At 45.0% G+C, this 26060-nt stretch overlaps 1 protein-coding gene across 2 annotated transcripts in view; it reads right to left on the bottom strand.

Annotated features, from left to right (window-relative positions):
- Positions 1-531: 531 nt before the first annotated feature.
- wwc3 (WWC family member 3) overlaps positions 532-26060 on the bottom strand; it is a 252076-nt gene continuing 226547 nt past the window's right edge. For both annotated transcript variants that reach the window (XM_070893996.1, XM_070893995.1), the window contains exons 18-23: positions 22531-22705; positions 18924-19088; positions 15767-15859; positions 5925-6155; positions 4510-4637; positions 532-1329 (exon numbers count right to left, since the gene is read on the bottom strand). In XM_070893996.1, the coding sequence (XP_070750097.1) occupies positions 1263-1329; positions 4510-4637; positions 5925-6155; positions 15767-15859; positions 18924-19088; positions 22531-22705 (859 nt within the window). In that variant the 3' untranslated portion in view covers positions 532-1262. The remainder of the gene's footprint in view (positions 1330-4509; positions 4638-5924; positions 6156-15766; positions 15860-18923; positions 19089-22530; positions 22706-26060) is intronic.

The following is a 26060-nucleotide window of genomic DNA, read 5'->3' on the forward strand; positions in this document are numbered from 1 at the left end:
CTGAACTTTCAGTTGGAGGTTGTGGAAATCACTTCAAACACCCTTTCCTTTCCAATTATTGGAGGAAATAAGACAATACCAATTCACCACCTTTCCATAAAAGAACAAAGGGGAAGTCACACCAAGGGTTAATTAGAACACGGACTGCTTCAGTGCAAGTTGCTACTAAGGTAGAGACAATATCATCACTTTAAATACTTATCCAATTCCTTCTTGAGAGGTAGAATGTGAAAGGATACAGGGAAAGGGCTGGATTATGGGATTAGAGTCGGTAGCCCCGGTTGAGGAACTGGCTCCTTGGGGCAAATACTTCTGTAAATTCTACAATTTACCATGGCAGGTAGTGATGGTAGTGAAAGGCGGCAAATATCATGCCAAATAACTACTGACACGTGCACAATGCCCGTTAATGATCACGGATCACTAATCATTGCATGTTGAAAGCTGCTGAATTTCTTCTCTAGTCAGTCACTTTCATACACGAGCTGGTTTCTGGAATTAAAACTCACTGCAGGCTCTCCACATTCACTGATAAAGGTTTTTTTATTTTAATAGTAAAAATATTGAAAGATGTTACTACTGAAATTTTTTATACAATACACAGATGTGGTAAAGAATACAATGTTACAATATAGTGTAAAGGCACAGAGTATTATAAAACGCTAATGTTATACGTGCGGCTTGAAACATATTAAGGTAACATTAATAATCAGCGCATAGTATTTTCACATCAGGTAACAGAAACAAAGCCAGCTTAAGATTTCATTCCAGTGCACCCAAAATACTGCAGAACTTTATAGTCTTAAAATACACCTAAAACTGAGACTTTTCCTTCAAGGAAAATAATTTTTAAATAAGAAACCTATATTACAGTGGATATGATTAAGCTGGCCTTGTTTCCATCTTCCAGCCTTTTAAGCTCACATACATCAGATTACACAGACACTGAACAGATATACAACAGCTTAGTTTGATCTTTTATATAATACCATTCCTTCAGAGATGTTAAATTCACAACAAGGATAAACCACACCTTGCTGCAATTCTAGAATTATAAAATATATATATATTTAAAGATATATATATATATTTATAATATATAAGTATATAGGCTTTTTTTTTCTTTTTTTCTTTTTACAAAAAGTGTATAGGAATAACCCTTGCAAAAGTGTTTAATAAAATCACTTACTGGTTTTTCTAGTAACTTCACATGAATAAAATTGAGACCGATAAATACTTCATATTTAAAATATAGTAAAGTGTCATACGTCGTCCGCTGGCAGAGGAGGTATGTTGATTCGCGCTCGGGTGAAAAATGCCATCTTCTCTCTATAATAAAACAAAACAGGTCACTTTTCAAAGTGCGAGACTGGGCGAATCACGGAACTACTCGCAATACAAGGGCTGTTTCCACAATTCTGCACTCACAGGTGGTGCAATGTGGGAATCTGTGGGTGTCAGCTTTGGCATCACTCAACAACAACTTGTATTTATATAGCGCCTTTAAACGTAGTGAAATGTCCCAAGGCACTTCACAGGAGTATTATGCGATAAAAATTTGACACCGAACCGCGTAAGTAGAAATTAGCACCGGTGACCAAAAGCTTGGTCAAAGAGGTATGTTTTAAGGAGCATCTTGAAGGAGGAAAGAGAGGTAGAGAGGTGGAGAGGTTTAGGCAACAGAGCTTGGGGCCTAGGCAACAGAAGGCACAGCCACCAATGGTGAAACAATTATAATCAGGGGTGTTCAGGAAGGCAGAATTAAAGGAGTGCAGACATCTCGGGGGGGGGGGGGGTTGTGAGGCTGGAGGAGATTACAGTGATAGGGAGGGGTGAGGCCATGGAGGGATTTGAAAATAAGGATGAGAATTTTGAAATCAAGGCGTTACTTAACCAGAAGCCAATGTAGGTCAGCGAGCACAGGGGTGATGGGTGAGCGGGGCTTGGTGCGAGTTAGGACACAGGCATGAATGTGGCTCCTCACTAGGAGTGCAGCACCAGCTCTATACTCAACATCACCTCAGAAAGAGAACATTTGAGCTGGCAATCTAATCAGATGATTTGACCAAGACTATGAGCCAAGAACTTGAGGACAGGGGGTTAAAAGGAACAAGCCTCAAAGAAGAATAGAGATTAGAACACATACATTTAAACAAAAAAAACTGTCACCAGGCAAGCTGAGTATAAGTGTTGGCACTGACTAGTGACTGCATGCTGAAATCATGAATGTATCGAGACAGTTTAAATTGATCACTCCCCCAACACAAAGGCAATGAGATTCGATTTCAGGTCCAGCGTGTTAAAGACAATTTTTAGCTCATATCCACTGGCAGGAGGGTTGGTAACCAGAGGACACAGATTTAAGACAATTGGCAAAAGACCAGAGGGGAGATGTGGATAATTTACTTTACGCAGCGAGTTATGGTGATCTGGAATGCACTGCCTGAAAGGGTGGTGGAAGCAGATTCAGTTGTAACTTTCAAAAGGGAATTAGATATATTCTTGAAAAGGAAACAGTTGCAGGGCAATGGGGAAACAGCGGAGGAATGAGAATCATTGAATAACTCTTTCAAAGAGCCAACACAGGCAGCTGGGCGAATAGCCTTCTGCGCAGTAAGATTCTATGACTTACCATAGGAAGTGGTATGCAGACTTCTCCAGAATGGATACCGCAGAAAACAAATAGGTTTAGATTGTAAAATTAAAATAATCAAGAAATAATGTAAACAAAAAGTCAGAATAGTGAACACAGGCTAGGAGAAGAAAATGAGGAGGAACAACAGGAGCTTTATTTCGAAGAAGTACATGTTTTAGTAGTATTACAGTGTATGCTTTAAACATTTCCGCCTCTCTGCCTCTCCTCTTTTAAAATGTTCCTTTGGCCATCTGCCCTAATTTTCTTTTAATTCATTCACGGGGTGTGGGAGTTGCTGGCAAGGCCAGTATTAATTGCCCATCTCTAATTGCCCTGGAGAAGTTGGCACTGAGCCGCCTTCTTGATTACAACTGAGTGGCCGAGGGCAGATAAGAGTCAACCACATTGCTGTGGGTCTGGAGTTACATATAGGCCAGACCAGGTAAGGGCAGCAGAGTTCCTTCCCTAAAGGACATTAGTGAACCAAATGGGTTTTTATGACAATCTGGTAGTTTTTATGGTCACCATTACTGACAGTAGCTTTTTATTTCAGATTTCAGATGAATTAATTAATTGAATTTAAATTCCCCAGCTGCCGTGGTGGGATTTGAACTCTCCGGATTATTAGTCCAGTAACATAACCACTATGCTACCATACCCCTATCCTCTCCTTATGTGATTCGATGTTAATTTGTTGTTTGATTACATTCCCGAGAAGCGTCTTCAGATGTTTTACTACGTTAAAGGTGCTATATAAATGCAAGTTGTTGTCGTTACAGTAATACTACAGCATTTTTACGGTAGCAGTGTTAGAGAGTGAGGGAGACTCTCAAAAAAAAATCAGCCAAGTGAGTGCAGAATTTCCTGAAGCCACTGATAGTATAAAGGTTCACTTTAAAATCATATCAATGAATTAAATGGGCTTTGCCACTTTAAACATTGTGACACATAAGAAATAGACACACAAGGGACAAGTGACTCATGTTTAAGATGTCATTTTTGTGAGGTGTTTTTATTCAATTATCAAAGATGTCAGCTTAGCTCAATTGGTAGCACTCTCGCCTCTGAGTCAGAAGGTCGGGGGTTCAAGCACCACTCCAAAGACTTGAGCACAAAATATAAGCCGACACTCCACCCCAGTGCAACATTAGGGAAAAGCTATATTGTTGATGGTACCATCTTTGGATGAGATGTTAAACCGAGGCTCTATTTTCCTGTGGTTCATTAAATATCCCATGTCTCTATTTGAGGACGAGTAAGTAGTTGTTTTGCTGTGTGTCCCCCTCGTTACCAAACCTCAGCCAAAATTATCTGAATAAAATCAAGGCTGAGAGAGATAGATTTTTGGAGTCTAGGGGAATCAAGGGATATGGAGATCGGGCGGGAAAGTGGAGTTGAGGTCGATGATCAGCCATGATCTTATTGAATGGCGGAGCAGGCTCGAGGGGCTGTATGGCCTACTCCTATTTCTTATATTCTTATGTTCTGATCACCAAGAACAAAATCATTGCAGTTCAGGATCTGTCTGTTTGTGGTGACAAGGTGCAGGAAAAATAGCTGCTGCATTTGTCCACATAACAAAGTCACTACAATGCAAAGTGTTATGTATGCAACATCTTGTAACCAGCATTCTACCGCCACCAGAGGGCGCATTTGTTGAAGTCCCAAGGGATCCCAGCATCCCTTGAGAGCACTGCACATAAGCAGGCCTCCCATGCTGTGGCAGCATGCTGGAATCAGAATAAGGAGACTAAGGTCACACTTACTCAAGTCTACAGTACTCAGTCACATTGCTTTATTTGAGACATAACACAAAGTTATTCATTTTATGAGATCTTTGAGCATGTGATATGTAAATGCAAGTCTTTCTTTACCTGAATGACTGAACCTGCAAAGGTTCTTTTTGGCTTTGCCCTCGCAGTTGATACAGTTCCTTAGCTGCTTTCTTCAACATTTTCTCAGCTGCTTGTTCTTGGCGCTGTTCCGACTTTGTTTGCTTTGTCTGCAAATTGTTTCAAAAGAGACGGCATTTATCTCACTGCAAGGAAACGCATTGTGCGTTACCTATTTATCAGTCTTTGTACTAAGTTTTATTTGAAATCGAATCCGTTTTGATTCCAGCTACAATATTTGGACAGCGAGCCTTTGGCTCAGTGGCAGCATTCCCGCCCGAGTCAGAAGGTGACGGGTTCAAGCCCTGCTCAAGACAGCCCTGATGAGTGGAGATTGGAACTGCGGCCTGGAGTACTTGGGCCCAACCCCTATTGTAAAGGGTGGGTGGGGCTCTTTAGCCAATAGCAGCCCACCTAGAAGAAGGTATTCCGAAGATAAAAATCCTGAGGAAAGAAACGGGAAACCACCTAGCTGCTCTTCCCTAGTAAGGGGCTCAAAAGTCTCAGAATTGAGGATCACAAATGAAGAAAACCAAGACTGCATGTCCCTCACTGGACGATAAATCCAGGAAAGAAAAAAAATGTCCAGCTAGATTGATAAAAAATTTGAAATGGCATCTGTTTCTTAATGTACAATTGGTCTCAATTTTTAAACGCGATCATGTTCACAACTGTTACAGTAGAGACTTTCAGCAGCATTATTTATCTCTATGTCTTGATCAACACAGCATTGAGATAACAAGGAGCAATATTTGATACTCTTGAGGTGGATTTTCCAGTCCTTTGCGCTCTGGGTTTCGCCCCGGAACAACGTGAAAGACAGCGATGAGGTCACCTGCGCCCCATCGTGATCCTCCGGTTGGGTTTTGCAGCGGTGCTGAGCAGCATTGCTGGGTAGAACTGCACCGAGTGTGCAACGCTTCTCGTTGCGACACCAGCAGGAGTTCTGATTTTTGCCCGATCCGTCCGTCCGAAAGTGCGCCCACAATGGCCGCTTCCAAAATCAGAGCAGTCCAGCATAGCTAGCGGCGCAAAGGGAGGTAAAGGCACTACAAAAGTGAGTGAGTGTTTGTTCTTCTAATTTCTTTTAGCGATTTGTGTTGTGGTAGCGTGGGCAATGTTTCTGTGGGGTCTTTTTTTTAAGCTTTTCATAAAAGCCCAAAATGATATCCTCTTACTCCTGGCAAGTTAAACAGTTTGAATAGAAAAGCAACCAAAAAACCTGCAAATGCTGGAAACCTGAAATAAAAACAGAAAATGACAGAAAGGGGAAAAGAGAAAAGTTAATGCTTCATCGTTATACAGCTCCCACATTACTCACTCACTGCAGTCTATGACTGGCTTGAAATATCATGTTAAACTTGGCTCACTCCGTTGACAAAATACTTTCTCCACACCTGTCTCTCTGCTTCCTTCAACAGATTGCGGAATCGCTCGTCTCTTAGAATCCATTGAGGCAAGTCAGCCTGCCCCCGAACCCTGCTCTCCTCCAGCCGTTGTTTCAGCTCTCGTAGTGCATTCAGCTCCTCGTCCAGTCGCCGCTGCCTAGTCCTAGATGCCTGGAGATCCAGCTCCAAGTCCAGGGAAGTCCGTGTAGGATGTTCAACCAGTGGAGTTTTGAAGGATGGCTGCCAAAAAAAAACACGAATAACAAATTATTCCGCTTGGCCCAAATCTCCATATATTTTCTTTCACATGGAATCACATTTTCCAGTAGAATTTTCCAAGAATTGAATTCCTATTCTTAACTTGAGCATTTTTTAGATCTAAGTTACAACTCTTGAAACAGCTTCCAAGTTAAAGATAACCCGCATCTGTACAACAATTGGTTTTAACTCTGCTTCAAACGACTGGCATTTCACTAACGGCTAGTACAGATGAGTGTTTCGCTTTGTTTTAAGGTTTCAGTAACCTTAAGATTCAGATTGGATGAAGCTGCTCACACTGCCAAGGAACATGGGCTCCCAAAGCAAACAGGGTACTGGGCTGTGTTAAGAGAACCATTCAGTACAAATCAAAGGACACCATTCTGTCCTTATACAGGCCGTTAGTTAGACAGCACCTGGAGCACTGCGCCCAATTCTGTTCCCAGGGTGGGTGATATAGTAGCCTTGAAAATATTCAGAAGAGAGCTACAAGAATGATAGCCACCTTAAATAGCTGGGTCTACTTACTTTAGAACAGTGGAGACTTAGGATACCTGATAGAGGTATATAAAATAATCACAGGGTTGTGTGCCTATTGACAGATTATTTCATTGCGACAGACTGGGGAGGGCGAGGGGACATGCATTTAAATGATAAAACAGTGGGAACAGGTTAGATGTTAAGCGGTTCTTCATTTGCCATAGAATTTGTCTTTTTTTGCATGGCTGTTGGGAGGAAGGGGGGAGGGGGGACAGGAAGTGTCTTGTCAGGAAGCTACAGTCTTCATGTGAGGCAGGCTTGATAGACCAACTAGTCTTTTCCTGCCCATCTTTGTGTGTTGGTATGTGTCCTCTCCCTGCTCCTCCTCTTGATGGGTTTTAGGGGATGTGCTGTTTACAAACACCGCTCACAAATATAAAAACTATAGCAGCCAACTTGGAGAGTATTTGTGCCTATGGAAATTAATCTTTTGCCCTTCTGCATGTGCCACTGCATGTTTTTTTAATATTCCAGAATGGACCAAATTAGATTATTCAAATAAATCCAAAATAAACAATTTCAAGCTAATATTAATTCCTAATACTGAAAAATAGTATCTGCTTTAAATTAACAGATATATCAGTGCAGTACTAATGGAGTGCTGCACTGTCAGAGGCGCTGTTTTTCGGATGAGATATTAAAACGAGACTTCGCCCCCCTCTCAGGTGGATGTAAAAGTTCCTATGGCACGATTTGATGGAGTAAGTGAGCTCCCGGTGACCTGGCCAATATATATCCCTTTACCAATATTATTTAAAAACAGATTACCTTGTCATTATTTCATTGCTGTTTGTGGAACCTTGCTGTGTGCAAATTGGCTGCCGCGTTTCCCTACATTACAACTGTGACTACACTTCAAAAGCACTTCATTTTTGATCTGCCGGTCTTTAAACAGCACTAACCCACAGACAGAGAGACTAGCCATAAATCAGCTTTGGTCCAAAGGTTACGCTCAGGATCAGGATTATATGTTAATAAAAACATCAAAAGGCAATCCAGTGTCTGGCATATAAAATGGACAAGTGAATGTCCATGAAATTAGATTTTGCAGTTACTGATTGATGAGAGAGGAGAGTCTGCTGTGGAAATTTCACATTTAATTATTTTTTAAAACAAAAGTCTGTTCTCTCAGCGGGGAAAGCAAGCTCCCAGATTGGCAGATCGGGAGATCTGAATGTCACTGGTATAGACCATCAACACCTGCACTCCTCGGGAATGCAGTTTCCCTTTAGTTCAGAATCATCCCACCCCAAAGCACGCAGAAATTAACCCTGAGATACATAAAATGTCTCCATCAGGCTTGTGGGTTTCTGACAGATGAGAATATCACAGAGAAAATCTTGTAAGCAGCTTTTTTCATTCCTTTATATTAGAGGAAGGAAATCAGCACAATCCCGGCCTGCAAGACCATCAGCAGGCTGGGGCCATTGGAGGGAACAGCGTACAGCAGCATGCCACTGCAGGGAGCAGCGCGTGCTGCTGCAGGAAGGTGACGGTTGCGAAGCCAGGTCGCTGATTGTAGTGCGGGCAGGCACAGCAGGAGGGGCGAAGGAGCGGCAAGAGTCCGTAGAGGGAAGTGACCGGGGCCCAGGAGAGGCGTGAGTTTGGGGCCCAGGAGAGACGTGAGTTTGGGGCTCAGAAGAGGCGAGGGCCCAGAGGCAGCACGGGCCAGCCCACACTGCGATGTGTGCGCGCGCTAGGTCTGTGCAGCAGAGCTGGTCTCGTTAGTCTTGGGTAATCCTTGCCACTGGTCCAAGACCTAGCTCTGTCAAGCCCGTTTGGGTGGCTGGTGTTAAAAAAATCCAAGCACAGGCATCTTCCACCCTTCGATATGCAGTTCGGGATCTGGAATATTAGGTCCTTCATTGAAACACCTGTGAATTCATCCCTTTTTGGCGTGGAAGCAAGTCATCCTCGCTTTGAGGGACAGCCTATAATGATGATGATGATGATGATGATGATGATATTAAAGGAAATAAAAGACACAGAATGAAAGATGAAAATAAACAGAAAAATAATTAACCAGGACAGGCGAGGAGGAAAAAATGGGATTTTCTTTCTATGCCTATGCCAGTGGTTCAGGTGGATGTCAAAATTCCCATGGAAAAACGTGAAGGAGAGAAGAGCTCTCTGACAAACATTCATCCCTCACCCAACACCAAAAGCAGAATAATTGGTCATTCTCCTCATTACTGTTTGCGAGATTGTGCTGTGCGCAAAATGCTTGCCTCAGTTTTTAAATTCTCATCCTCGTCTTCAAATCCCTCCGTGGTCTCGCCCCTCCCTATCTCTGTAATCTCCTCCAGCCTCACAACCCGCCGAGATATCTGCACTCCACTAATACTGGCCTCTTAAGCTTCACCGATTTTAATCACTACCATTGGTGGCTGTGCCTTCAGCTGCCAAGGCCCAAAACTCTGGAATTCCCTCCCTAAACTTCTCCACCTCTCTTTCCTTCTTTAAGATGCTCCTTAAAATCTATCCCTTTGACCAAGCATTTGGTCATCTGCCCCAGCAAAGAGAGGGTCTGAGAATAGAATGGCAGCCAACATAAAAGGTAATCCAAAAGTCTTCTATAGGCCTATAAATAGTAAACGGGTAGTAAGAGGAGGGGAGGGGCCGATTAGGGACCAAAAAGGAGACCTATGCATGGAGGCACAGGGTATGGCTGAGGTACTAAATGAGTACTTTGCATCTGTCTTCACCAAGGAAGAGGATGCTGCCATAGACATAATGAAGGAAAAGTTAGTGGAGACACTTGATAGGATAGAAATTGATAAAGAAAAGGTAATAGAAAGTAGATAAATCATCAGGAGCGGATGGGATGTATCCTAGGATGTGGAGGGAATTGAGGGCAGACATCACAGAGGTACTGGCCATAATATTCCAATTCCCCATAGATACAGAGGTGGTGCCAGAGGACTGGAGAACTGCAAATGTTACACCATTGTTCAAAAAAGGTGGTGTTCCCCAGGGGTCAGTTCTAGGACCACGGCTTTTCTTGATATATATTAAAGACTTGGATGTGGGTGTACAGGGCACAATTTCAAAATTTGCAGATGACACAAAACTTGGAAGTATAGTGAACAGTGAGGAGGAGAGTGATAGACTTCAGGAAGACAGACAGGCTGGTGAAATGGGCTGATGAAGTTTATCGCAGAAAAGTGTGAAGTGATGCATTTTGGTAGAAAGATTGGGGAGAGGACATATAAACTAAATGGTACAATCCTGAAAGGGGTGCACGAACGGGGTATGTGTGCATAAATCGGTGAAGGTGACAGGGCAGGTTGGGAAGACAGTTAAAAAGACTTACAGGATCTTGGGCTCATGAATAGAGGTATAGAGTACAAAAGTGTGGAAATTATGATGAACCTGTATAAAACACTGGTTCGGCCCCAACTAGAGTATTGTGTCCAATTCTGGGCACCACACTTTAAGGAAGGATGTGAAGGCCTTAGAGAGGGTGCAGAAAAGATTTACGAGAATGGGATGAGGGACTTCAGTTACGTGGATTGACTGGAGAAGCTGGGGTTGTTCTCCTTGGAGCAGAGAAGGTTGAGAGGAGATTGGATTGAGGTGTTCAAAATCATGAGAGGTCCGGACAGAGTAAATAGAGAGAAACTGTTCCCATTGGCAGAAGGGTCGAGAACCAGAGGACACAGATTTAAGGTGATTGGCAAAAAAACCAAAGGTGACGTAAGAAAAAGCTTTTTAACACAGCGAGTGGTTACGATCTGGAATGCACTGCCTGAAAGGTTGGTGGAGGCAGACTCAATTTTATCTTTTCAAAAGGATCTGGATAAGTACTGAAGGAAAAACATTTGCAGGGCTGTGGGGAAAGGGCGGGGGAGGGGGAAGAGCTGAGAGTCGGCATGGGCTCGACAGGCCAAATGGCCTTCTTCCGTGCTGTAATCATTCTATGATTCTATGAATATCTCCTTATGCGGCTCTTTGGCAAATTTTGTTTTATAATGCTCCTGTAAAGTGCCTTGGGACATTTTACTACATTAAAGGCGCTATATATATACACAAGTTGTTGTTGTTGTTGAATTTACCTACATAACAGTCGCTGCATTTCAAAGTGCATTGCACATGAGGTACTGTGAAAGAAGTGGAGGGAATTGCTAAGCTGCTATATAAATACAAGTCTTTGCAGCAATGAGCATACGGAGCTATCTTTACCCCATCAGTCAGAAGTCAAGTACTTACAGCTGCTTGTGGTCACTTTGAAAACATAGGGCTGAATTCTGCTGTGATATTGGTGTATGAAGTGAACAGGCTGGTGAGGCTGTCAATTAAAAATCTGCTTCTACTTAGCTGTTCACAGCCAGGCTCAAAATAATCTAAAGCTCAGTTCAAAAATGGAGATTGGCAGAGAGGGAGATGGAGAGGGATTTTAAGCCAGTATCCAAACCCACGTATTAAATCGTTTAAACAAGGATTGGACAGACAATAGTTGCAAAATTTCCAACTGCGCAAAAATCACTCTCAATCGGGGTTGCAAATGTTTGGGAAACTCAATCCAGGCTTAGAAACATATACATAGAAACATAGAAATTTACAGCGCAGGAGACGACCATTTCGGCCCATCGTGTCCGCGTCGGCCCTTGGTCAGCAGCCCTAAAAGTTACATATAAATCTATGAACAATGACAGAAAGGCAAAGAGCACCCAGCCCAACCAGTCCGCCTCCCCTTATACTGAAACATTCTACACTCCACCACAACCGAAGCCATGTGATCTCCTGGGAGAGGCAAAAACCAGATAAAAACCCAGGCCAATTTAGGGAGAAAAAAATCTGGGAAAATTCCTCTCCAACCCATCCAGACGATCGAAACTAGTCCAGGAGATCACCCTGGCCATATTCTATTCCCTGCAGTACTTACTTATATCTGCGCCATCCAACAAAAGGTTATCCAGTCTAATCCCAATTACCAACTCTAGGTCCGTAACCCTGCAGGTTACTGCACTTCAAGTGCCCATCCACCACTCTTCCAGGCAGCGAGTTCCAGATCCCCACAAACCTCTGCGAAAAGGCGGCCCCCCCCCCCTCAAATCCATTCTGAACCTTCCACCAACCACCTTAAAACTATGCCCCCTCATAATAGACCACTCCACCAATGGAAATAGACCCTTACTGTCCTCTATGTCCAGGCCCCTCAATATTTTATACACCTCAATGAGGTCTCCTCTCAACCTCGTCTGTTCCAATGAGAACAAACCCAGCCTATCCAATCTGTCCTCATAACTAAGATTCTCCATTCCAGGCAGCATCCTAGTAAATCTCCTCTGCACCCTCTCCAGTGCAATTACGTCCTTCCTATAATACGGCAGTACTCCAGCTGTGGCCTGACCAGAGTATTATACAATTTAAGCATAACCTCCCTGCTCTTATATTCTATGCCTCGGCCAATAAAGGCAAGCATTCCGTATGCCTTCTTAACCACCTTTTCCACCTGGCCTACTACTTTCAGGGATCTGTGGACAAGCACTCCAAGGTTCCTTTGTTCATCTACACTATTAAGTGGCCTACCGCTTAATGTGTATACTCTTTCCTTATTAGCCCTCCCCAAGTGCATTAATTTCCATTTGCCACTGCTGTGCCCACCTGACCAGTAGATTGATATCCTCCTGCAGCCCATGACTTTCCTCTTCATTATCAACGACACAGACAATTTTAGTGTCGTCTGCAAACTTCTTAATCATACACCCTATACAGGTTGAGCGTCCGAAATCTGGAAACCTTGGGACCGAGGCTGTTCCAGATTCCGGGTATTTCCGGATTTTGGAACGTCTTTGCCTGGCCGAGGTAGGTGGGGTCGGGCAGCCAAGGTAAGGGGCGAAGGGGGGGGCCGGGGCCGGGTCGGGCAGGGGGGAGGTCGGGCCGCCGAGGGGTTGGGCTGCCGAGGGCTGGGCCGGGCCGCCGAGGGCCGGGGCGAGGCCGGGCCGGGAGCAGGTCAGACCACCGAGGGCCGGGGCGAGATCGGGTCGCTGAGGGCCGGGGGGAGGTCGGGCCGGGCCGGGGGGAGGTCGGGCCACCGAGGGCCGGGGCGAGATCGGGCCGCTAAGGGCCAGGGGGAGATCGGGCCGGGGCGAGGTCGGGCCGCTGGAGTCCGTATTATGGAACATTTTCCGGTTTCCGGACGACCCTGCCACGATTGGCCCGGTATCCGGATTCCGCAACATTCCGAATTTTGGAACTCCGGATTTTGGACGATCAACCTGTATTCAAATCTAAATCGTTGATATGTACCACAAAAAGCAAGGGACCCAGTACTGAGCCCTGCGGAACCCCACTGGAAACATCCTTCCAGTCACAAAAACACCCATTAATCATTACCCTTTGCTTCCTACCGCCAAGCCAATTTTGGATCCAACTTGCCACTTTGCTCTGGATCCCACGGGCTTTAACCTTCATGACCAGTCTACCATGTGGGATCTTATCAAAAACCTTGCTAACGTCCATATATACTACATCGTACGCACTACCCTCATCGACCCTCTTGGTTACCGCCTCAAAAAATTCAATCAGGTTAGTCAAACACGATCTTCCCTTAACAAATCAGTGCTGACTGTCCCTAATTAATCCTTGCCTTTCCAAATGCAGATTTATCCTGTCTTTCAGGATTTTTTCCAATAATTTTCCCACCACTGAGGTTAGGCTGACAGGCCTGTAATTACTCGGCCTATCCCTTTCTCCCTTCTTAAACAAGGGTACTACATTAGCAGTCCTCCAATCCTCCGGCACCATGCCCAGATCCAAACAGGACTGGAAAATGATGGTGAAGGCCTCTGCTATTTCCTCTTTTACTTCTCTTAACAGCCTGGGATGCATTTCATCTGGGCCTGGGAACTTATCTACTTTCAAAGCTGCTAAACCCCTTAATACTTCCTCTCTCACTATATTTATTTCATGCAGAATATCACACTCCTCCTCGACAGCAGTATCTGCATTGCCCCTTTCCTTTGTGAAAACAGATGCAAAGTATTCGTTAAGAACCCTCCCAACATCTTCTGCCTCCACACAAAGATTACCCTCATGGTCTCTAATAGGCCCTACCCTTTCTTTAGTTACCCTCTTACTCTTAATATATTTATAGAACACCTTGGGGTTTTCCTTAATTTTACTGCCCAAGAATTTCTCGTGTTCTCTCTTAGCATTCGTAATATCCTTTTTAATTTTTCCCTTTAACTTCCTATATTCCTCTAAAGATTCTAAAGTATACAGCCGTTGGTATGTGACATAAGCATCCCTTTTTTTCTTAATCCTCTCCTGTAAGTCCCGAGACATCCAGGGGGCTCTGGAATTATTTTTCCCAGCCTTTTTCTTCAAGGGCACATGTTTGGCCTGAGCCTTCCGGATCTTCTCCTTGAATGCCTCCCACTGTTCCGACACTGATTTACCCACAAGTAGCTGTTTCCAGTCCGCTGTAGCCAAATCACTCCTTAACTTAGTAAAATTAACTCTTCCCCAATTCAGAACTTTTATTCCAGGCCTATTCTTGTCCTTATCCATAACCAACTTGAATCTGACTGAATTATGGTCACGGGCACCCAAATGCTCCCCCATTAATATCCCTTCAACATGTCCAGCTTCATTCCCCAAAACTAAATCCAAGACCGCCCCCTCTCGTGTTGGGCTTGCTACATACTGACTTAAAAAGTTCTCTTGAATGTATTTCAAGAATTCCGCACCCTCTATACCCTTCACACTATATTTGTCCCAATCAATATTTGAATAGTTAAAATCCCCTACTATTACTACCCTATGGTTTTTGGACTTCACAGCAATTTGCCTACATATTTGCTCCTCTATCTCTCTCCCACTGTTTGGGGGTCTATAATACACTCCCAGCAGTGTGATCGCCCCTTTTTTATTTTTCAATTCGACCCATATGGCCTCAGTTGATGATCCCTCTAACATATCATCCCTCCTCACCGCTGTAATAGTTTCTTTAATCAGTGCCGCAACCCCCCTCCCCCGCTTTTTACCCCCCTCTATCTTTCAGCAGCGTACATTCACGTTGCTATGGCAATCCAGTTGCATTTGCTTTAAATGGAATTTCCTCTTAAGTGTGCCTGGAGCAGAAAAATGGCCAAAGTGCAAGAAAAATGGCAACCAATATTTCTTGACCGCCGATTTCAGCAAAGTAAATCACAAGGACGCAAAGATCGAACCACTCATGAACACCTTCTGGCATCCATGATCCCCAACATGTACCTGTACAAACCACTATAGATAGCACAAACTTAAACCTGTTTATAAATTCTCATATACATTTAAATAGAGAGCATACGTCAGGAGTATCTGACTTGTGAAAAGTGAAATCTTCCATATCGCACCTGGTGGCATTGATCAGGTTAGGGGGTTAAGAGCCGAGTCCCTCCACCCCGCCCCCCTTTAATTTGGCTTAAATCAGGCATGGGGGCCTGCCAACCCCAGAGGAACGAGATGAGGACCTGATTTAAGTGGCAAAGTTGCATCCTGATGACATCAGCGGGACGGCACGCCATTTTAAGTTCAGGCGCGACTAAAGGCTGCACAGTCTTGAGCGTGCCAGCAAAAGCAGATGGCAGTCAACAACCTGGTCACTGCTGTCTTTGCCCCACAAGGATACCTCGAGTCTCCCCTGCCCCTGGCTTTCCCGCCCCGCCCTTTATCGCAAAACTTACCAATTCCCCCAGCCCCTCTTTACTTACTTTGCCAGGGATCATATCCATGGGTTCTCGCCAGTGGCCTGACACCCCCCATCCCGCAGTTAATTTTGACTCCTGCCTGCCGGCACTGACTGCCCCCCCTCCCCCCCCCGGCATCAGGTGGGAGTCAAGTGTCAAATGTGGCCCGAGATAAAATGTCCCAAGCCTCATGATCAGGGAGGTGGGTTGAGAAGGAGGAGAGTTAGGAAAGATTGCCTTCCACTTCGAGCCCCCGCACCACTGATTCTTGTTCAGGTTTACCTACACATGTATAATGCAAGTATGTATGAACTAATATAAATGCTCTGATTCTGCCCCGCAAGGGTCATTTGCCCCCGAATTGGCCAAGGTGCTAACCTGTTTGTAACGCAGAGTGCGTCTCTCCATCGCATTCCGGATAAATGGGGATCTTTTTGGAAGTGTTGAACTGTCGCTGTCACTTCGGTACAGCTGTAATAAGGAACACAAAGGGAAAGTTATTCGTTTCTGCACAATTTCATTTCACGATCACTCAGCACAGGTTCATTTTTAATTATAATCGAGATTTTGATCGTATTTTCCAGAACATAGCTGCAATCTTCACACAAGCTGCATTCCGGTGATAGTTAAGAATTTTATACAGGCATTCAGATCTGGATGCTCACTGATGTCCATGCTACAATTAAATTGTTGCAGCGTGGGCATCAACTAATGTGGGAATCAGTAGAGTCAAAGTGAAGTCGTACATCCATATTTCTTGAAGGACGTTGTTTTTAATAGATTATGAGATTATTTATTTAAGAGTTCCCTACCAGTGCATGCCCAGACTCTACATAATTAAAACATGAGCGTTCAAATCCCTCCATGGCCTCGCCCCTCCTTATCTCTGTAACATCCCCCAGCCCCACAATGCTCAGAGACCTCGGCGCACCTCCATTTCCGGGTTCTCGTGAATCCCCCACTTCATTCGCCCCAGCATTGGGAGCCGTGCCTTCAGCCATCTAGGCTCCAAGCTCTAGAATTCCCTCCCTATATCTCTCCGCCTTGCTCTCCTTTAAAACAGTCTTTAAAATCTACCTAGTTGACCAAGCTTTGGGTACCTGTCCAAATGTCTCCTTCTTTGGCTGTGTCAATTTCTGTCTGATTACACTCCTGTGAAGGGCCTTAGGTGGTTTTACTACATTAAAGGCGATATATAAGTGCAAATTTTTGGGACTCTCCGGCACGGTTAACTGGTCAGATATGTGGCTTCCTACTCGGCAGTATGTGGCAAGTAATGTGACGTTTTCATTAGAGCTATTTTTTCTACAAATTCAGAATTTTTAGATCTAAAACAGCTGCCATCTCTTTCTGAAAGTTTGTAATCTGAATATCCCAGTTACTTGAACACCAAACCATCTTTGGAAGCTCAAATTACCTTTTATATCATCCGAAATTACAACATCAGTTTCCACATGTACGCTGATAACATCCTGCTCTACCTCACCACCACCTTTCTCGACCCCTCCACTGCCTCTGATCTCAGTTCTTGTCTGACATCCATTATTGAATGAGCAAAGATTTCCTCCAACTAAAGATTGGGAAGATCGAAGCCATTGTCTTTGGTCCCCGCCACAAACTCTGTTCCCTAGCCACCGACTCCATCCCTCTCCCTGGCCACTTTCTGAGGCTGAACCAGACCATTTACAACCTTGGTGTCATAGTTGACCCCGAGATGAGCTTCCGACCACATAGCTCATCATCATAGGTGGTCCCTCGAACGAGGATGACTTGCTTCCACATGGGTTCACAGATGTTTCAACGAAGGACCCGATATTCCAGTCCTGAACTCCAGTTGAGGGGGTGGAAGATGCCTGTGCGTGGATTTTTTAACATGTGGTGACTGTTGCACATCAGCCACCACACGGGCATGACAGAGCTAGGCCTTTATCCAGTGGCAAGGGTTAACCAGGACAATTGGAGACCCACATATCTGCTCCATCACCAAGACCACCTACTTCCACTTCCGTAACATTGCCCGTCTCAGCTCATCCGCTGCTGAAACCTTCATCCAGGCCTTTATTACCTAAAGATTAGACTATTCCCATGCTCTCCTGGCATGCCTCCCACCTTCCACCCTCCATAAAATTAAGCTCAACCAAAACTCTGCAGCCCGTATCCTAACTCGCACCAGTCCTGTTCACCCATCACCCCTGTGCTCACTGACCTACATTGGCTCCCGGTTGGGCGACCAACATTCCCTCTAAGCCGTGCGGCTGTACAGCTGCCTGCTGGTCCTGTGCAGCCTGGGACCGGCTTTTACAATGTTTGAATGGGCTGCAGAGATCCCCTAAAGGAACCATGCACCCACATTTAAAAGTGGGAGCATTGCTGCCAACGCCTCGATTTTTAAATTCTCATCCTGGTTTTCAAATCCCTCCAGGGCCTCACCCCTCCCTATCTCTGCAACCTTAGAATCAACTGGAACTTGTGTTCAAATCCACCCAGACTGTTGGGACAGCTGGCAAACTGTCTTTGCTGGCTATACAGGCATTGCTGGCAGTGGTGGAAAAAGTCTTCCATTCCACCAGCACCAACATCCGTTGCGTTAATGAGCACAACATTCTCTAAAAGCAAGAGGAAAAATAAATAACCAGAGACAAACACAAAGTTGTGTTCAGTATTTGTGATCTAAATAGAGAGAGGGGCTAACATGCTGTTGGTTTGAAGAGATTGGAGGAAGTAATTTTAAGCTAACTTGCCCGGCAGGAAACGCACAGGATTGGATCGAGTGCCTGCTTCTACTGTCCAACGGGTGGAGTGTAAAACAGCAGCTTAGGTTAAAATTAATCCCGTTTTATCGTTACTGAGCAGTTTGCAGTCGAGCTTGAATTCCTGGAGTAGCGATCTCTGGAGATTTGGCCACCCCAGCAGCATAGCAGTGATTAGCCCAACTATCAAATGCCAACTTTTCCAATGTGGCCTCCATATTTAGGCTTTTACTGAAGAGATTGAATGAATTTCTAACACCAGACATGACAACACCACTGATTGCGTCAGTGTACTTTCCTCTGCATGCAACCCATTGTGACTCGGGTTGCCAATGTATTCCTGGAGGTTTCATCACATGACCTCCATCTCGAACTGCCCCGCTCCCACTATTGGTTATCCCACACATCCCATCCTCATCTTGCCACACCAATTGGATAGTGAACAGACCCGACTGGATGGTTCTTGATTGTCAAACAGCTTCTTTTTTTTTTAACCCATCTCCAATATTTTTAGAACTAATAAACAAAAGTGTTTAAAGATAATGGTAAAAGCATTTTGAAAGCCCCTATGATTTTTCTCCTGGGGTTGCTCACAGCAGTGTTCTGGAGATTAATATTTACTTCCTGGAGACTCCAGGGCAATCCTGGAGGTTTGACAACCCTAATTGTGACAACATCCCTTAATCTCCCATAATAACTAAAATGGAAGGATCTCCGTTCAAGATGCAGACGATGGATGGATCGCGATGTTTTATTATTACAGCAGGTGTTGCACTCCTACTCACCCTACAGACATACTGACTCCGTGCTCCCGGGGAAAAGGTCTGTGAGCGGACAATGGTACTACTACGGACAAAAGGAGAACCACGCGACCGACGACTGCTCCTTTCCTTCGGTCGAATCATAACCTCTTCAGGAAAAGGTTCTTCAGTGTTGGTCTCTTTGTCAACCTGTAACCAATAACAATCCAGTCATCTCTACGCACTTTTACCCTATTCAACATCAGCAGTGGCAAAGAACATATTGGGCCATAATTTGCGGCCCCTATGGACACGTACTAGGTGCACACGCGCCCGTAGGGACTGCACAAGTTCCGGGTTTACGTATGCGCTAAAACCCGGAACTTGCAATCATCTGCAATTTTGGGAAAAGGGCATCCGTGGGAGAAAAGTTGGGCTATTTGCCCACCTTCTGCCCAGCGAATGCATTTGAAATTCTTACGTCTGCTGCTTTTACCGGCATATGAGTTTCAAAAAATATAAAAATATTTTTTCATTCATTTAAACATTAAAACACATATAAAGTTAAGTTTATTTGTAGCCCTTTTAAAACATTTAAATTTATTTTTCAAAAAATGTAATTTGTTTGAAATGTTTAATTATATTGTATTTTAATTAATTTTTTAATAGGTAATGTTTTTTTTATTTGTTATGTCAAGTGTACATAAGTACGGAATCCCAATAAGCATGAATGGGAATCCCCTTCTTTCTTTGGTTGGGCCGGCCTCTATGCATAGACCCGATGGATGTCTACGCACAGAGGCCCGGGAGCGCAAGTCTCCATGGATCCCGAGGCAGAAGGCAAGTTCGTAGATTTTTTACTGGTCAGAGGCATCCGCTCGCGGGGACCCTCCAACTGAAAATTCGGGCACAATCTCTTCTTGATTTCATTTTGCTGCTCATGATCGTAACCCTGCCCCTCCCCACAGCTGATACAGCCAGTTCCAATATTATGCACTTCAGCTTAGAACCAGTGTGACTCAGAGGTCAATGGGTAGTACTATGTGCGGTGCAGCTATCTATAATAGGAACTAAACTGCCCTCTTTCCACAAAGGCCTAAACGCATTTGAAGTCTCTGTCCTCATAAAACCAGTATCAAGAGTGGAGCCAAAAAGCTTTGCTTACAGTCATTTCCTGCACATATCTCATCAAACATTCCTCCAGTTAACTAGAAGAACGACATAATAAACAATGTAGATTGGAGCTGTGGTACATTCAAATGCACTTAACACATCTTGTGAATAAAGACAACAACTCCTCCCATTCCTGACACCGAACGCCAGTATCTGCTGCCGTGTTTATGGACTGTCTGATTTATAGAAAAATTATTGCTCTCAAACATGTATAAAAAGAGTGCCGGGTGAGATTTCAGGGACCTGGGTATATATAACCTTGCTACAAACAACATTTTTAAATAGCAACATCTTTTGGTAGCAAAATTTCACAGTGGGCAATCCTTTCCTCTCGCATCTCTCGGACCAGATGAATAGGAGTTCTAGTTCTACTCCAGGACTTGGAGCACAGAATCTAAACTGCTCCAGTGCAGTATTGGAGGAATGCTGCTTTGCTGGAGGTGCTGTTTTCCAGATGAGGTGTTAAGGCAAGGTCCCAACTGCCTAACGTGAGTGACTTGGAGGGGGATTTGGAACGGATGGTGTTTCAACAACACTGCTGCTCTTGTTCTTCCTGGTGGTAGAGTTCACAGGGGAGGGAGGTCCTGTTGAAAGAAACTTCCTGAATTGCTTCAGTGTATCCTGTAGATCGTACATACTTCAGCCATAGCGCACCGGTAGTGGATATCAAGTCCAGTGGCAGGGACACCAATCAAGTGAATGGCTCTGCTCTGTTCTGGATGGTGTAGACTCTTTGGAGGTTGTTATGGTTGTTCCCATCCAGGTGAGTGGTGAGTATTCCATCACACTCCTGAACTGAGCCTTGTAGTTGGTGAAGCAGCTTTGAGGGTTCAGAAAGTGAGCCAGTCTTCACAGAGATCCAGCATTTGCCCTGCTCTTGTAGCCATGAGATTTGACTGGTCCAGTTCAGCTCTGTTCAATGGTGACTCCCGGGATGTTGATGGTGAAGGTGCGAGGGGGATCCTCGACAATGGTACTGCCACTGAAGGTCAATGTGAAGTGGCTGGGATTTCTCTTGTTCAAGAGAATACCCAGCTCTTCCATGGTGTGAATTTACCCACCACTTGTCAGGTCCTGTTGTAGATTGCATGAGCTGCTTCATTACCAGAGGAGTCATGAATGAATGGAATTGTCAACAAACAGCCGCACTGGTGATCTTCCGACGGAGGGATGGTTATTGTCAACAAACAGCTCCACTGGTGACCTTCTGACGGAGGGATGGTTATTGTCAACAAACAGCCCCACTGGTGATCTTCTGACGGAGGGATGGTTATTGTCAACAAACAGCCCCACTGGTGATCTTCTGACGAAGGGATGGTTATTGTCAACAAACAGCTCCACTGGTGACCTTCTGACGGAGGGATGGTTATCGTCAACAAACAGCCCCACTAGTGATCTTCCGACAGAGGGATGGTTATTAATGAACTATTTGACGGTGATTGGTCAGTGGATGCTTTCCTAAGGAAGTCTGTGATATCTTAGGCTGTAATGACTGACTTCCAACAACCACAACCATCTTCCTTTGCATCATGCATGACCCCAGCCATTGGAGGGTTTTCCCTTTGACCTCTAATGACCAGAGTTTTTCTGGAACTCCATGGTGCCATACTTGGGTCGAATGCTGCCTTGATGGCGAGCGCAGCTTTCTCACCTCTCCTCTGGCATTCAGCTCTTGCGTCTGTTTCTGGATCAAGGCTTTGATGAGGTCTAAAGAGGATTGGTTCTGGTACAACCTGAACGGAGCATCTGTGATCAGGTATTTTGGCAAGTAGGCATTGCTTGATGGCTCCTTCCATCACTTCAAAGATGATAGGGAGGAAGCTGATAGGGCAGTAATTGGTCAGATTAGATTTAACCAGTTTTTTTATGGGTAGCACACAGTGGCAATTTTCCATATCATTAGGTAGATGCCACTGTTATAGCTGTACTGAAATAGCTTGGATAGAGGAGCAGCTAAGTGTTGGTGTACCTGTGCTACCGCTAGGATCTGCTCACACCAAGTGCTGGGCAATTCTGGGCAAGTGCATGGTTGAGGATGGGGCTGTTCATGGAGCCTCCTTCAGCTGGTAGTTGCCTGGTTGTCCACCATCATTCGCGACTGGATGTGGGAGAACGACAGAGCTTTTTCTTTCCTCAACCAACACTATCTAAACAGATTAACTGACTATTTGTTGCACTTCCAAATAATTCATGGTAAGGGAAGCACGCGAGAACATTCCTGAGCAACGATCTAAGGTATTACTTACAATAACTATTCTATTTAGAGTTCACCACAAATACTATGGAAGACTAGAATATGCCAAACCATTCCTCTATCATAATTGGCTGATAAAGGCACTAAAGTCTCTGCATTACACTGTTGTGTTGCCGTGAATGATGTGTTGATTCTAAGTGGACACAATTGGACTATCTCAAAAGCAGAATAGCAGATGTGGGCCAGAATGACGAAGATCATTCGTGGTCTAAGCAGGATGCCTACCTTCATTCGTGGAACTCTCATTTTGATGGCAGCAAACTGGCTCACTTGTTCTGCAAACTCATGCAGCTGGCTGCCATTTCCATCCACACCACTTAGCTGCTCCACCACAGGGTACTGTGGACTAAGCTGGGCACTATTGCTGCAACCACTGTCCACCGACTCTGCCTGCCAACTCCTAGAAAAAGGTCAATCAGTACAATCATCAATATCTATCCATTCGCAGAGATTAGTGCACTTTGATAAATGCAAATATCTTAACATTCTCATTGTGTCAATAAACCAACACCCTAAAAAAAGCCGCAAAAAGATTGATGCATTAAAAAACCATTACTCCATGGTGATTAACAAGAACCGGGTTGTTACTGGTGCACACTATTAAGAATTACTACATGAAAAAAGACGATGGTCCAACTAGTTCACCTTCTACCATCCTGGCAGTTACCTGATGTATTGATAATAGACTTGTTGACTAATCACAGCAATCAGTCTCTATCAATTAGTCTACAACAAACCCAGACATGAGGTGAGGAAAATTCCAGTTTTGGAGAGCTTTGGGAACCATAGGTGTGAAGTCACCAGTTCCTTCCAAGCATGCTACAGGTACCATATACTGTAACCCAGAGTGTTAATTTGTGAAAGAAATCTATCTCATTTGAATCAATACTAACTGCTTCTAGCATCTCCCTAGGGAGCCTGTTCCAGAGGTTGGCTGGGGCGGGTTCCATGAGCGATGCAGGGGGAGAAGGAGCTTTGCGAGCTGTGGAGTTTGTGCATCTTTTTGTTTTAGCAGGTTCCGCGCCCGAAAGCCAGCCTGACTGACAGGCTTGGTTCCCTGTTGGTCGGGTGGGGAATGCTCTGGAGGAGGCCGCTGCTCAGGAGCAGGTAGGCAGTCTGCAGCTGGGTTAGTGGGAGCGTTTGTGGGGGCTTCTGGATCTTGGGTGGGGTGGAATGGTTCCCGATCCCTGGGGTGGGGGGGTCCAATGGTCAGTGAAGTAGGTATGGTTGGGGGGCCGGGGGAGGGGGAAGCACTCCTACTCCTATTGGCCCACAAGCAGTGCTGTAAAGGCACTTAGCTTTTCCACCAATCATTCCTTGCCTCCCTCCAGCTGCCGGGTTTCCCGACGCCTGGGAAACCTGGCCAGCCAGGGTTAAACTTGGAAGATAGGTTAAATATGAGGTATGCAGCCTCTTTATAATACTTAGACAGCCAATCCACCTCCTGGGAGCAGGTTCACTGACCCTCCCCTCGTCCTGCCTCCATTCAACCCGGAAGTGGGCAGGTTGATGTTGGGTTTGAAACTTCTAATATTAACCAACGCCAATCCACCCATTTTCTGTGGTCAAAATTACCCCTATAGTTTCCACAGATTAGTTTTGAATTAGGTGCAGGTGGTGTTCACTGGTTCTACAGTTCTGTACAAGGCGAAAGAGTTTGTCATGGTCTACATTACCAGTCCCATTAGAATGCTAAAAACAGCAATCAGATCCCCTTCTCAACCTTCTCCTATGTAATCGCTCCTCATAATCTAATCCCTCCATCCCCTCAATCTATCACTAGTACATTCAACAGCCTCTTCCAGGTCGACATGCATTCGCCTCTCCTTCATTATTTCCATAAAAATGATTTCAAAAAAGTAAAAGGAACATTAAGAAGACAAGTAAAGAAACAAAAGATGGGTCCAGAGGAGGTGTAAATGGTTACTGCAGAATAGCAGAGGGGGAGGAAAGCATGGAAAATCTGGCAAAGAGAAGACTCCCGTGGCCCGGGAATTAAGGTAACAGGTGGCACTTGAGCTGATCCTGAGCCGTTCTTTCTTAATTTGACATTAATGATTTTAAATAGTGGTGTGTTATTACAGGCAGGTGGACCCAAACAGGATGAATATGGTGAGATACACAAATGGCACTGAATATTGGTTCAGACCACCTGTACTTTAACCTGCCAGCAGAAAGCCCTTCAGTACTTAACCATTTAACCACTGCATGGAGCCGTAACAGGTCAGTGCTGAAAAGACACTAATATATGGTTACCAGAACTAGCAAAATCCCTAAATCTTTAAAGAATACTTTAATGTGATACTGACCAGCTCTGTGTCAAGTCTTGGGACCAGCTAAATAATTAGGACTGCATGGTGGGGATTATTGGGCTTTTCGGCTTTGGATCAGAGTCCACCGAGTGGATCGATAGGAAACCTCAAAACTGAGTAAACTGGTGCTTGAGGTGAGAAACCACTATCGGTACACTGCCTTTGGGGTGGTCTGCACCCCTGGGGTCTACCTGACTTTTTTCACACCACAATCCCGGGCCACGGGAGCCGTCTCTTTGCCAGATTTTCCATGCTTTCCTCCCCCTTTGCTATTCTGCAGTAACCATTTCATCATCATCATCATAGACAGTCCCTCGGAATCGAGGAAGACTTGCTTCCAGTCTTAGCATGAGTTCTTGGGTGGCTGTACAGTCCAATATGAGAATCACAGTCTCTGCCACAGGTGGGACAGACAGTGGTTGAATGAAAGGGTGGGCGGGGTGTCTGGTTTGCCGCACGCTCCTTCCGCTGCCTGTGCTTGATTTCTGCATGCTCTCGTCGACGAGACTCGAGGAGCTCAGCGCCCTCCCGGATGCACTTCCTCCACTTAGGGCGGTCTTTGGCCAAAGACTCCCAGGTGTCAGTGGGGATGTCGCACTTTATCAATGAGGCTTTGAGGGTGTCCATGTAATGTTTCCTCTGCCCACCTTTGGCTCGTTTGCCGTGGATGAGTTCCGAGTAGAGCACTTGCTTTGGGAGTCTCGTGTCTGGCATGCGAATACGCGGCCTGCCCAGCAGAGCTGATCAAGTGTGGTCAGTGCTTCAATGCTGGGGATGTTGGCCTGGTCGAGGACACTAATGTTGGTGCATCTGTCCTCCCAGGGGATTTGTAGGATCTTGCGGAGACATCGTTGGTGGTATTTCTCCAGCGACTTGAGGTGTCTACTGTACATGGTCCACGTCTCTGAGCCATATAGGAGGGCGGGTATTACTACGGTCCTTCAAACACTCTTTTCCTCAGGCAGCCAAAGGTTGCACTGGCGCACTGGAGGCGGTGTTGAATCTCGTCGTCAATGTCTGCCCTTGTTGATAGGAGGCTCCCAAGAAAAGGGAAGTAGTCCAAGTTGTCCAGGGCCGCGTGGATCTTGATGACTGGGGGGCACTGCTGTGCGGCGAGGACAGGCTGGTGGACGACCTCTGTCTTACGGATGTTTAGCGCAAGGCCATGCTTTCGTATGCCTCAGTAAATACGTCGATTATATCCTGGAGTTCAGCCTCTGCAGGCGTCGTCCATTTACACCTCCTCTGGACCCATCGTTTGTTTCTTTACTTGTCCCATTATCACTTCTGTAATTTAATCACTTCAGTCCTCCACCCTATTGCAGCCCCTCTCTTTTCCCTGACTCTGTATTTGCTACAGAATGAAAAAATAAAGAGAGAGAAGATAGTTTGAGAGTAAACTAGCAAGAAATATTTTTTTTTTTTTTTTAAAAAGACAGTAAA

The sequence above is a fragment of the Pristiophorus japonicus genome, chromosome 11 (genome assembly GCF_044704955.1).
Source record: "Pristiophorus japonicus isolate sPriJap1 chromosome 11, sPriJap1.hap1, whole genome shotgun sequence".
Lineage (NCBI taxonomy): Eukaryota > Metazoa > Chordata > Chondrichthyes > Pristiophoridae > Pristiophorus > Pristiophorus japonicus.